The sequence below is a fragment of the Lutra lutra genome, chromosome 8 (assembly GCF_902655055.1).
Source record: "Lutra lutra chromosome 8, mLutLut1.2, whole genome shotgun sequence".
Lineage (NCBI taxonomy): Eukaryota > Metazoa > Chordata > Mammalia > Carnivora > Mustelidae > Lutra > Lutra lutra.
The window spans coordinates 60224754-60237970 of NC_062285.1; the positions used below are offsets into that span (position 1 = coordinate 60224754).

At 42.6% G+C, this 13217-nt stretch overlaps 2 protein-coding genes across 7 annotated transcripts in view; one reads left to right on the top strand and one right to left on the bottom strand.

Annotated features, from left to right (window-relative positions):
* Positions 1-6109, bottom strand: part of PFKM (phosphofructokinase, muscle) — a 42060-nt gene extending 35951 nt beyond the window's left edge. Inside the window, exons 1-2 of the mRNA XM_047743158.1 lie at positions 6019-6109; positions 5266-5388 (exon numbers count right to left, since the gene is read on the bottom strand). Coding sequence (XP_047599114.1) covers positions 5266-5388; positions 6019-6100 — 205 coding nt within the window. The 5' untranslated portion in view covers positions 6101-6109. The remainder of the gene's footprint in view (positions 1-5265; positions 5389-6018) is intronic.
* Positions 6110-7194: 1085 nt separating this feature from the next.
* SENP1 (SUMO specific peptidase 1) overlaps positions 7195-13217 on the top strand; it is a 54400-nt gene continuing 48377 nt past the window's right edge. Inside the window, exons 1-4 of one of the 6 annotated variants that reach the window (XM_047743165.1) lie at positions 7455-8716; positions 9319-9391; positions 11605-11651; positions 13058-13188. In XM_047743165.1, coding sequence (XP_047599121.1) covers positions 11648-11651; positions 13058-13188 — 135 coding nt within the window. In that variant the 5' untranslated portion in view covers positions 7455-8716; positions 9319-9391; positions 11605-11647. Of the gene's footprint in view, positions 7432-7454; positions 8717-9318; positions 9392-11331; positions 11508-11604; positions 11652-13057; positions 13189-13217 lie in introns of those variants that run through there. The other 5 variants (XM_047743167.1, XM_047743163.1, XM_047743164.1 and 2 more) reach the window with 5 other exon arrangements.

Consider the following 13217-nt stretch of genomic DNA (forward strand, 5'->3'; position numbering starts at 1 on the left):
GAAAACCATGCTACCCTTTAGAGGAAGAGCTTTCAGATAGGGAGAATAGCAAATGCAAAGGTCCTGAGGCAGGAACAAGGTAGGAGTGTCACAAAGGAGGACCAAGATTTCCTTTGGACTAGAATCAGAGTTGTAAATGGGCAACAGTGACTTGGTGGGTTGAAATGAAACACATACAGCAACTAGGTGTGAACTTCTGAGTTGAAACAAATATCTATCTGGTCCTCTCACTTCTACACAATTCCTGGATCTCATCTAGTCATCCTCTGACTATAATCTGTTTTCCTCCACCAGAATGGAAGCTCCATATGGGCAGGCCCTAGACATGGGCACAAAACCACTGTCTGCCCTGGAGAGTCATCTCTAGCTCTGTCTGGGACAAGATGACCCCTGGAAACAGAGCACCCTCTGCTATCCTCTAATATTAATGTTTCTGACATAGGGCCCTGGCTTAAGACAATGGTTCTCAGTTCCAGTCTAGCAGATTCAGCATCACCTGGATGCTTGTCAGAAATGCAAATTCTTGGGTCCTACCTGGAACCTCCTAAATCAGAAACTCTGGGGGCAAGGGCTCAACTATGTGGTTTAACAAGCCCTCCAGGTAGTTCTAATGCACAATAAAGTTTGAGAATGATTGTTGCAAGTTGTAGAGGTCCAAAACAACCATCACTTGAAAAGTAAATTTGCATGGCCAGAAAGCATGGATGACTCCTATTTTCACCCATTAGGATCAAGTTCCTGGGAAAACTGGCTCAAGAAAGAGGTGACAGGTAACAAGATAACCCCCATTATAGGTTGAAGGTGCCACCTTCAAGTCTTGAGTGGGGCAGAGGAAAATAAATCCTTCAGCTGAGGTATGTAGTCTCAAACTTGGACCAGATAAACATTTTCTTTCCTTAAAGAAGTAAGCTTTGTGGGCTATCAGAACAGAGAAGACAAATAACCTTATGGTTATTTTCTTACTCAATGATCTTCCCAATTCAGTTGACAGTTGAAGAGCCCTGAGCATTTCAGTTTCATGAAAACTTGAGTTCTCTGGAGCTGGTCCTAGGAGCTTGGGACCAGGAGATCAATGCTGAATGGCAAGTAGGCTGAGATTAAGACAATCTTTACAGAGGCAGAACTCTCACTGATTTTCTTTTAACAAGAGTACAGGCTCTCAGGTTACTTATAACATAGCATCTATATATGGAAAACCTTGTCTCTAATGCAGGAAACAAGTACACCCGCTTGGAAGAAACTTGGGCTGTGAGTAGCAATCACCTCCATGTATCAGTTGCATTCACAGTGTTGAAGAAACTTTGCATCCTGGTCTGCATAAACCGGGACGTGGGTAGTTTTGACAGTCTTACTGTCAAAGGAACCGAAGAGTGCTGGGAACTGGGCAATGCTGGTGACAGATCGTCTAAATGAAGGAAGGAATATGGTAGTAAGGTCTTAGCTTCTAGGGATAAGTGGTAACACAGGGGGTGGAAGCGGTAACACTACTGTCCTAGTACACTTGCTCATTTGCAGCCCAATAAGAAGTCATCTCAGGAGTCCCAGATTGCCAAGGCTTGTTGTCCATCAGTGGCCAGGAGGGGTATATGCAGATGAAAGGCTCTGGGTCTAGTGGGTAGTTGGATCTGCTGGATCAGAACCTGGCACACAAAGCTATGGTTACCCCCTGAGCCTTTGTTTTGGAGGTCCTTGTCTCATGCTTTCAGCTCTCTAGGAATTCTAACCACCTTTCTTTGCAAAGGTTGAGGGCCTAGGTGACTCATCCCCTTGCTGTGTCCCAGTGCAGGCAGGACCAAATGGCTTCCTTCTGTTGGGAACTGATCCTCCATTGCTGAGAAACATACACACACACAGAGTCGGCCTCATCACAGTACAGGCAGAGCTGGTCTATTCTAAGCTGCAAGGAGTCAGAGAAGATAGTAACGGCAACTGCTTCCCTGCCAAGTGTGATATTAGAAACAAAATGTGGGGACGCCTGGGTGGCTCAGTTGGTTAAGCCGCTGCCTTTGGCTCAGGTCATGATCCCAGTGTCCTGGGATCAAGTCCCGCATTGGGCTCCCTGCTCAGTGGGGAGCCTGCTTCTCTCTCTGCCTCTGTCTGCTGCTCTGCCTGCTTGTGTTCTCTCTCTCTCTCTCTGACAAATAAATAAATAAAATCTTTAAAAAATTATAAATAAATAAATAAATAAAAGAAACAAAATGTGTTCCATTTTCCATCAGGATTAGAGCTCACCTTGTCCACACACAGCCTCGTGGGGAGTCCCTATGGAATCTTCAGGCTGACAGCAGCAGGGGGACCTCAGGCAAGGGTTTTGGGGTGCTGTGGCATCAGTAGTTCTGGGCTCATCTCTGCCAACCAGATTTGACCGCAATTCCTCGCTTATGCCCTAGGTGGAGAGGAGCCAGGAGATGGCATTTCCCATCCTGCCAGAGCACATAACCACTCCTGACCCCTCCAAGTCATTCTCAACCCAGGAGCCACATCCTGTCACTCTTCAGTGAGTTCCTGTAGCGGGGGAGTGGTAAGACCTAGAAGGCACAGCGTGATTTGGCTCTTATCTTTATAGTTCAATCTCCAATTACTCTTCTCTAACCCAAGTTGTGCTGGCCTTCTCTGTTCCTCCAATGAGCCAAACTCCTTCTCAATTCAGATCCTACTGTCCCTTTTTCCAAAAAGCTCTTCTTTCCCCTTTTCCTGAATAATGCATATGCATCTTTCAGGTATTCCTTAGAAAGGGTTTTTCCAATTCTCAGGCCAGATTAGGTACCCTGTTTTTACCCTCTGATTATGTGGTGTTATTTTCACCGTAGTAGCATCATTCTAATGATCTGTGTGTGATGATGTGATTGCTGTCTTACTCCTACAGGACTATCAACTTGAAGAGAGTAGGCAATGTACCTGTTTTGTTTACTACTATCTATTCCCAGTGCCAACTACAGTGCCTGACATAGTATATGCTCAATTTTCTTGGAAGGAATAAAAAGGAAGAAGGAAAGAAGAAAGGAAGCAGGCAGGGAGAGAGGCAGAGGTCCCAATGGGGCTAATTGGGAAGACATTTGATTCTCCATCTCTAGGGGGAAAGCTGGAAGGGTTCACTGTGGCTCTCACCAGAAGCCTCAGTGTTTTGTTTTGTTTTTTAAAAATTTATTTATTTATTTATTTATTTATTTATCAGAGTGAGAGAGAGAGAGCGCGCACACACAAGCAGGCAGAGTGGCAGGCAGAGGCAGAAAGAGAAGCAGGCTCCCTGCCGAGCAAGAAGCCTGAAGCAGGACTGGATCCCAGGACCCTGGGGTCATGACCTGAGCTGAAGACTGCAGCTTAACCGACTGAGCCACCCAGGTGTCCCAAGCCTCAGTGTTTAAAGGCAGAAGTTAACATCAGAATTTTGTTTGTGGAATAATGCTGAGTTCAAACCACAGAACCGACTCCAAATGGATCATCAGAGCTAAGGGGTCTGAGGTGAGTTTTAGGTATAGAGTAAAACGAAAATGGGAAAAGCAGGGAAGACAAGGGCAAATAAGAAATAATCTATACAAATTCAAGGAAGTATAGGACAGGGCCAAGTGGGTTTACTTCTTATACCTAGCAGCTATTTATGGATGGGCAAAGCAAGTCTGATTAAAGAGAAACAGACCATACAAAATTGTCATATACAGACATCTATTGCTCCAACATCTTAATAAGTTAATATTCTTGTGTATAAATAATTTTCTTGTAAGTATGGTTAACTCTAGGTTCACTAAAATGAGACCGAATTAAGCTATAGTTTATGCACTTCAAAGCTTAGGACTTTGCCATGTGATACCCTGCCAAAGTAAAACTCTGCCTAAGAGGTCCACTTCTCCCTCCCTTCCCGACTTCTCAATGACATTCTCTTTGGAAATTCAGCATTTTGGACCAAAGCTATAAAGCTCTTCGCTTACATGCTCTCTCATTCTCTCTCCTTTCTTGATCATAGGCTCCTTGGGGAAAGGGAAAGTGACTAGCTCATTTTCTCATTTATTGAGCCTAGTACAATGACTTTGAATAGAAACTGTTTGAAAAAATTATTGAGGGGTGCCTGGGTGGCTCAGTCTGTTAAGAGTCTGCCTTCGGTTGGGACGCCTGGGTGGCTCAGTTGGTTAAGCAGCTGCCTTCGGCTCAGGTCATGATCCCAGCGTCCTGGGATCGAGTCCCACATCGGGCTCCTTGCTCATCAGGGAGCCTGCTTCTCCCTCTGCCTCTGCCTGCCATTCTGTCTGCCTGTGCTTGCTCTCTCTCCCTCTCTCTCTCTCTCTGACAAATAAATAAATAAAATCTTAAAAAAAAAAAGAGTCTGCCTTCGGCTCCGGTCACCATCCCAGGACCCACTTGGGGCTCCCTGCTCAGGGAGTTGTCTACTTCCCTCTCTGTCCTTCCCCCTTGCTTGTACACAGACAACTCTCTCTCTCTCTCCAATAAATAAAAATAAAATCTTTTCTAAAAAGTAGAATAAATACTGCTGTATATTTCACAGGTGCTGAGACTGATTACTCCAATGAACTTGTTAATGTCTTGAGGAAGACCATTTTAGACTTGAAGTTCTTCCTCAAATATAGGGAGTCGGACTTCAATAAGTCATTTTCAAACTGTAAACTATTAGAAAAGTGACAAGGTTATGTCTTTATATATAATTTTTACATTGTCTCTATTATTTCTAGTGTATTAGGCACATAGTGGGAACTCAAGATGTTTGCTGTAAACTGACTCCAATACAGATGTATTTCACTTGAGAGGAAACTGTAGATGTTTCTGATATTTTGTATAAATTGTCTATGAGTTAAACACTACTCAAAATATACAAGAGAAATTTGTTACTAAATGGATTCCTAAGATGAATATTTTTTACAATATTTAGAATCACTTTGTAATATAATAACTTCTTTATGTAATCCATTTTTTGAGTTTCATATTTTTACACATTCAGGTTGCTGATTATAGGATACCCTAGCTTAGTCCGGACAGGCATGAGGAAGCCAACTGAATCACTAGTGATTAAATCAAGATGTTTTTCATAGAGCTCTACTCTCTTCTTCTAGAGTTTCTAGTTTTCCAGATGATCGCCTCCTCTCTCTCTCTCTCTCTCTCTCAATGTCTCCCCCACTACACAAACACACAAATTTTCTCCCTGTGTCTTAATTCAAATTTGGTAGTTGTATTCTAATTTATAATGGATGCATAAACTTCATTTCCCAATACTCCTTTCCACCTCTCCCCACCCCCTTGTTTAACCAGATGCCTCACCATTTTTCAAAACAGGTATGCCTTCCACGGTGCCTGGATCGTCCATAGCATGTAGAGACTTCAAGTTGTCTGTCTCAGGTGGTGGCTTTTGTATGAGCATGCTGGAAGTTGAAGCTTCCCCAGCTGAGAAGCAATATCACTAGGTTACCCTCAAGGTGGGACTCAGGGAAGGGAATGCTACTTATTCTCATTGATTTCCTCTGTAACTCTTAGCTGTCCAGGGCCATTCCCCCCATAATCCAGTGAAAAATTAGAGAAGTCATGACCTTTCTCAACAACAGAATGTTAAAAAGGTTCTGTTCTTTTGACATAAAAGAGAGAAAAGCAGAACATGTAATTAGCTACCTTGAGACTATGGTAGAATAGAAAACCATTTCTCTTCGGGACTCTATCTTATAGATTTTATTGTCAATCACAGTCGTAATAAGGACTTTGAGAGATGAGCCCAGAAAGGGATTCGCAAAGCACAGAGAAATCAAATACCAGCTCATGTGCTATAAATCTTGTTCTTCCTCAACTCCCAGGTCTGTGTTTCTTATCTGCTGGGCCTATTCCCACATATGAGCCCCAAATCTCACCTGATATATTGTACAAGGAAGAGCTCAGAGACAGATATTTTACTATATTAGGGATGGAATAAAGTCAGTTGGCCCCTAACACCTACATTTAGACTAGTACGTTTCACATCCTGTATTCAAACTCCCTGCAAGAGAAGCCATCCATCACTGGAGTATGATCGGGAGACAATGGTACCTGTGCGCTGAGGAGGCCTGACTAACCCGCGAGACTGAATCACACACATGAAAAATTTCAGATGAAATTCCTCTTTACGCATGGCTGTCTCCTAGAAATAGAGATGGAGTTAAGCCATATGAACAGAACCGTGGAATGGTTAAGTTGGACAAAACAGACATGGATCAGGTATGCCCACTACTGAAGGCCTTAGGACATGACAAAATAAAATATCAGTATATGAAGAGATACAAAGAATCTCCTTTTATATATTTGACAGGGCAAGATCTCCTTAATTCAACAAGCATCTCCTTTCTCCCGGAGCAGGTAAAAGGCTAGGGCATCCAGAGGCTCCCCTTATTTAAGTCTGAGCTCAGACTTCTGAGAGCTGGAGGGCCTACTCAGAAGCATTTCTCCAAGACTTCTGGACAGGGCCTGGGTCCAGAGGTCACGTTGAAGGACTTGGCAAAAAGCCTGAGTGAAAAAACCTATTTCTTCCCATTATTTTCTTTTTGAAAGTAGGGAATCGATTACATGTTAATCCATTCAGTCACAGGAACACCACCACGGCCATTTAGTTCTTCAGAGGGCCGACACCTGGGTCCTTTTCTATTTTTACTGGGAAAAGTAGATCTCTGGTGGACCCCCAATAGCTTTCCTCACACCTCTGCCCGTGTCTCAAACGCCTCCATAGTTCTGCAAGGTTCTACATGTTTCCGGAGTCTAACCTAAGCTAATCCTAAAAGGCTTCCACTCCCGCCCCCAATGGCAATCAAGCATGATGTGTTGTAAAGAACACAGGGCCACAAGTTAAGAAATTTTTTCCCTAGTCCCAGATCTGCCAAGCACTTTATAACTCTGGGAAAGGACTTCACGTCCCTGACACTTAGTGTAAAATATTTCCCACAACTACTACATGCATCAGTGTTCCGTGATTCTCAATAAAACACGATACAGAGCTCGATTCAGCTCTCAGGACTGCATCTGTCAAGCCGGCCATAAGTTCCCGCCGGTGGAGGGAGGGCCACAGCGTAAAGCTGCCATGGAAACCAGAGCGAAAGCAAAAATCGCCGAGCGGAACCAGAAGACGGCGCGCAAAGGGATCGAGGGAACAGAAAAAAGCGAAGGACGACAGGTACACTAACAGTAATCCGAGAACGGGAAGGAGAAAAACTCCACGCTGAAAGGGGAACAGGGAAATTATGACTTCAGCCTTAAATGGGCCTTGAGCTTCTCAGGCCTGGCCACACTGCGCAGGCGTCCTCCGGTTCCTCAACTCTGCTCTTTGACCTTCCGCCCCACCCCCTCGCCCCTCCACAGCCACCGGGAGGCTCTTCCGGTGTTGTGGAGGCTGTTCCGGTTCGCGGCGGTTCCCGGGTTTTGCGTTCCGCGCCCGGCCGGAAACCCCTTCGCATAGCAGCCGGTTCCGGTTCGGTGAGTGGCGGCGGGAAGCTGGGGGAGGGGTGAGGATGGAGGGAGCCTGGGCCGGGAGGCAGTGCCGGTCCGGGCCCAGCAGCCTGGGCTGGGCTGGGCGGAAGCGGGGAGGGCGGTGGGGACGGCGCTTTTTCCTCTGCCCCGCCCCCTGGGACCACCTCCCCTCCCCCCTGCTCTCCACCGGCCGCGCTCTGGCCGGCGGCCGTTAGTTAGGCTTCCTGAGGCCGTTCCTTCAGTCCCCTTTCTCCTGGGTCGAGGAGGGGCCGTCTCCCTGCCGGCACCGCGGGCCGGGTCTCAGCGCCCAGCGCTGCTTGTGGGGAAGAGGCCGGTGGGGATTTCGGGGCTTTCCCGCCCGGGCAGGGTCTCTCCTGTCAAGGGAAAGCTGATTTCACCGGGAAGCTCAGCTTTCTGTTAACACCTGCTTCTCCCGCCTTTCTTGAGACCTGAATGGTGTTTCTCGACTACTTCTGCGTCTCACGTAAACATTTCTCCAACTCTTTTACTCCGTGGTATCTCCCTGAGGTGTGATATCGCTAGTGCCACCACCAGAGAGACACGGCTGGACACTCCTGCCCAGGTTATGAGAATCCCCTTCACCGCCACGGTTTGCTTACCTGGCTCATCGCCTCCTGGTCATTCCCTTGAACCGTCTCTTTCTTGGTTGTACCCTAACGTGGTCTCTCTGGATATATGCCCGGCTTCTCTTGAGCTTGGTGATTTCTGTTTATCGGTGCCTCTGCAGTATTTTCACTATCTTGTTGGCAATAACTTACTCCTTTATCACTTTCGAGTCAGCCTTATTAAGGTCATTTCACTTCACATTTGGTACACTTGTTTGGGGTGGTGGTGATGCTTGTGAGGTTTATGTAAAGCCTTATGTAGGCTACCACCTTTTTTATTTAGGGTCTTTGTTCTAATTGGATTTTCTGAATGGAGTAGATCACATTATCTCCTAAATCTTTATCCTTTGTAGAGATAATTTGTGTTAAGCCCTCGTGTTGAAAGATAGATTGCACTGAATTTGAAATTACAGTGGCAATGAAGCCTTAAGCATCTCTTAAGCACGATCCCACAACCTTCTTCCAATTTAGAGATCCCCTGTTTTCCCTTTAGTCCCAATTTTGGAAGACTCATTTCGTGTTTATTTTGAGAGGTCTCCTTCATTTTTGCCCGATTGCAATTAATTATCCCGGCTGCAGACATGGTCTTCATGTCACCCATCTGATGAGTTAAATCTGGAGGGAGCACATGGATTAAAAAACAGGTTCTGCCACTTCAGGCTAAGGTGATGTAACTCTTGACTACCGCTTTGAAAGTCTTTCTTTTTCTTTACCTGACTCCCACGCCTCTTGCCAATGCACCAGCTTTATTTTCTTGCTATAAGTATCTGTTGATGGATCTGGTTTCTCCCAGTAGACAGTGTTTCAGCAGCAGGGACCAGTTGTTACTCATCTTTGTATCCCTAGTACCACGTACGTAACTGGTGCACAGTAAATGTTTGTGTACTAAAGCAGTTGAATGGTTAGTGTTTTAAGGTGTTCAAGTGTTAAGGTGTTCAGAGTCTGATTGGGAGAGGTTACATGTAAAAGTATGAGAAACAAAAACAAGTACATGATAATATACTGCAAACTTATATATATCCACAGTTCAGAGCAGGATGATTCACAAGATCACTTCCACACCCTTCTCATATCATAAATTATTCTAACCACATTTGGTCCTGGATAAAGCTAATTGCGCTCCTCAGGACATGCTTTCTAGTAACTTCATGGTAACTGTAAACATTCTCTTTTATAACCACCTCTTTGTATGTAAGCTTATACATGTTTTGTTCTACTTGTTACATTCTGTTACCATCAAGACTTTGCCATCTTTTTTTTCTTTCAGATCTCCTGTTACTTTTGTGTTCAGCTGTTAAGTTGATTTCACCTGAATGCCTGTAACAGCTTGTTTTCTTTTAGTAAATTGATGACCAGTGTGAACTAGGAAATGTTATTAGAATACTTTTCTTGAAAGGGAAAAGTTCCTAGGCTTGTGAGAATTTGGTGGCATCAAAGTTTCCAGATCCAGCGTTTCATGGTGAATCTTGGAGTAAAATATCTCTACTTCTAATGTAAATGCAAAAGGCAAAAAGAAAGTAACATAAGCACATTGAAGAAGGTGGATGTATTTGTATTAAAATGTAAATGTGGGGCTTTAAATATTAAAATTATGAAACAGTGTCGATCCCCCCCAGGACCATCCCCAAGAGGTGAATTTTATCTTGACAAAGTGTATGAATCCTTGAATGAAGATATGTTAAAGGATACCACGTTTTGTGGTGTTTGTTAAAAGCACATTTTCTTGGGAGTTAGGATATCCTGGATTTTTATCTTCCCTTTTCCCCATCTGTGTGATTTCAGGCAAGTCATTTAACCCCTCTGGACATAGTCTCCAAAATTCTTTAATTTCTTGCTTGCTTCCCTCTTTACATCTATCTTAGCAATTTAAAAGAAGTAGAATGGGATTGTTGAACTGGGTACCAAGCTTTTAAATTGGCATTTTCCTTAAATCAACAAAAAAGACTAGTGATGACACTTATGAAATAGCCAAAAGAGTGAAATGTGAAAAAGCCACTCCTAGTTTATTGGTTGATAGGATTTTTTCCCTTAACAGGGAACCCAGGGAATTAATTATTTAAAAAGGAGGAAGGGGGGGGCGCCTGGGTGGCTCAGTGGGTTAGGCCGCTGCCTTCGGCTCAGGTCATGATCTCAGGGTCCTGGAATTGAGTCCCGCATCGGGATCTCTGCTCAGCGGGGAGCCTGCTTCCCTCTCTCTCTCTCTCTCTGCCTGCCTCTCTGTCTACTTGTAATCTCTCTCTGTCAAATAAATAAATAAAATCTTAAAAAAAAAAAAAGGAGGAAGGGGATAGAATAACCTGGAGAGTTTCCAAATAGAAGCCTTTTGTTAGGTTGAGCATTTGGAAACATACTTGAAGCCTAAATATAAGGTTTAAGTTATTTGGGAATCCTCCCCAGCAAGACTGGGTATCAGATGATTACTCTGCTTAGTCTGTAGCTGTGCCAGGAAAAGCTCCAGCAGGCTTCCTTTGTGTGTGCACTTCCTTGCGACCATATGGAGTACCTAATAGCATCATCCAGTCTCCTTAGTAGATTGAAGCCTCGATATTGCTAAAGTGGATTGATAAAGTTGGTAACAAACTAAAGTTGATGAGGACTCAATCTTTTTAAAAATATGGTAAGGGTGCCTGGATGGCTCAGTGGGTTAAGCTTCTGCCTTTGGCTCAGGTCATGGTCTCAGGGTCCTCGGATGGAGCTCTGCATCGGGCTCTGCTCACGGGGGAGCCTGCTCTCCCCCACCCCGCCACACCCTGCCTGCCTCTCTGCCTACTTGTGATCTCTCTCTCTGTGAAATAAAATCTTTAAATAGCATATGGTAATAATATTATGAATATAGTAAGTGTGGCTCTTACCATTCCTGATCTCCTCTTCCAAGAAGCATGTGTGCCAAGGGTATGTTTATTAACCTAGTTCCAAGCAGTTAGGCTTTTAAATTCCTTTTTCTGGGAAAATTAGATACATCAGAGGAGAAAATAATTTAATGTAGGCAAAGGGACTTTGGTTTGTAACAGTTTGATTGATGATGGGAGAGAAAGTACTTTAGTACAACTGGGAAGTATATCTTGATTGTTATGAGAATATCAGGAGCTTATTTGGCTGCTGACTAAAACATATGGAAGAAAAGTCTAATAGGACCACCGTAAGATCTATTTTGTTTATAAAACGGTTTAGCATGGGGTATTAGAGCCATGGATTGCAAAGAATTTCTTGGTTGTAATTTCAGTGCAGTCACTGACTAACTTTATGATCATATGCAAATTAATCTCCAAAGGGTTGGTGCTCCCAACTTCTTGCTGTAATAGTCTGTGATTCTGTGGGTAGTCCATAATTGCTTTTTAATATAGCTCAAGGTTCAGAAATGTTTGGAATTGCCTTGGCTCGTTTTAGTTCCCATTCTCTTCCCATCAAGTCATCTCTCCTCACCACCTTATATTTTTCTCTACTGAGAACAAAAATGTTAGTGGCGGAGCCACACTGTGAGTGGCTTCCTGTTCTATAATTATATGAAGGAGGTGTTTCAGTATGTAATGTTTCTGTTTTCTGTCTTTTATAGGACTTTGTATCTTGCTAAAGTCAGTGATGTGAAAAGATCTGACATGGGTAAGTCTGACTATGAAATAATAATTCAGTCCTTTTAGCTACCCTGATTAGTTAAGCTGAATCGAAAGACAGGGTTTTTTTTTGCTTTTTGGTTTTTTTTTTTTTTTTTACATTTTTGGTATTTGCATCTTTGTGCTTAATAATCTTAAAGGAGGTCTCAACCTAATTATGTAATGGATATAACACCAGGCATTTTTCTTTTGGTTGAGACATTGTTTATAGCATCTTTTGGAAGCATTTTCTCGTTCATGTATTGAAAAAGCCAGATACACACTAACAAACATTTACTATGTGCCAGTCCCTGTTCTGAGTATTTAGAATATATTAATTCATTTAATTTTTTACAACTGCCTTACACAGTGCCTAATATTAACAAGGAAATGGGGGCACAGAGGTTAAGAAACAACCAGAACTGGTAGATCCAGAATTTAAACTCAGGCAGCCTGGTTCCAGAGTCCTTATTCTTTCACACTATGTTATACCGATTTCTGTATGATAAATAACTTGATTAAGGTAGATTTTAAATTTCATTTAGCTAGTAGCATTGAAAATTAATTGTGATTACAATATTTTCCACTGTTTATAGTTCATTATGTCTGTAAAGGGGATCAATACAGGGTCAAAACTAGTAGCCAATATGGAATAGGTTGAACAATTTATACAGTTAGATCTTATAACATTCCATGTGCTCCTTTTAAAATCACGTTAGTCTTCTCTCTTCTGTATTTTGCTTTTGTGTAGTCTACCTTCTCTCTCCCCCGGTCATTTGTTTCACTTTTCTCTAATTGTTAATGTCATTGTAAGTCACCTGAGTTCTGTCACTCTTATCTGTTGCTATTCTAGCTCTTTTATATTAACAAAGGTCTCAAAAGTGGTTATAAAATAAGGTTCTGCCATAGCATTACAGTAATGGAGCTGATATCTGTTTAGAGCCATATGAATAAATGATACTTTTTACAGAAAAAAGTTCAGGTGGATTCATTTTTAAAGCACCTTTTTGAGTTAGATAAAGGAAATAAACTGTTAACAGTGTTTGTTTCTGAATGGTGAAATTTTTTTCCCTTTTTTTTAATAGTTAAATTTTTTTCTACAGTTAAAACAGTCAAAGTTTTTTTAGGGAAAATTTCATTTTTTAAAAAAACTTTGAGTTAAAGTTTTTTTTTTTAATACTTGCACAAGTTTTGAACTATTTGGTAGATAGATGATCTCCGTTAATTCCAAATGAGCCAATTTCTGCACATGGGCCTCTTTTTGAGATTTCTGGCCAATAGTTCTGAAAGAGGGGTTTTATTTGATTATAGAGGTGATCTTTGTGAGTCATTTTTATTAGGTGAAATGATTTATTCATAGAAAAGTAGTTATTGAAGAATTATGTGACTTGAATTAATTTGGATTCTTTCCCCCAGATGATATTGCTGATAGGATGAGGATGGATGCTGGAGAAGTAACTTTAGTGAACCACAACTCCATATTCAAAACCCATCTCCTGGCCCAAACAGGTTTTCCAGAGGACCAGCTTTCATTTTCTGACCATCAGGTTAGAAATAATTTTCTTCCTTTAGTTGA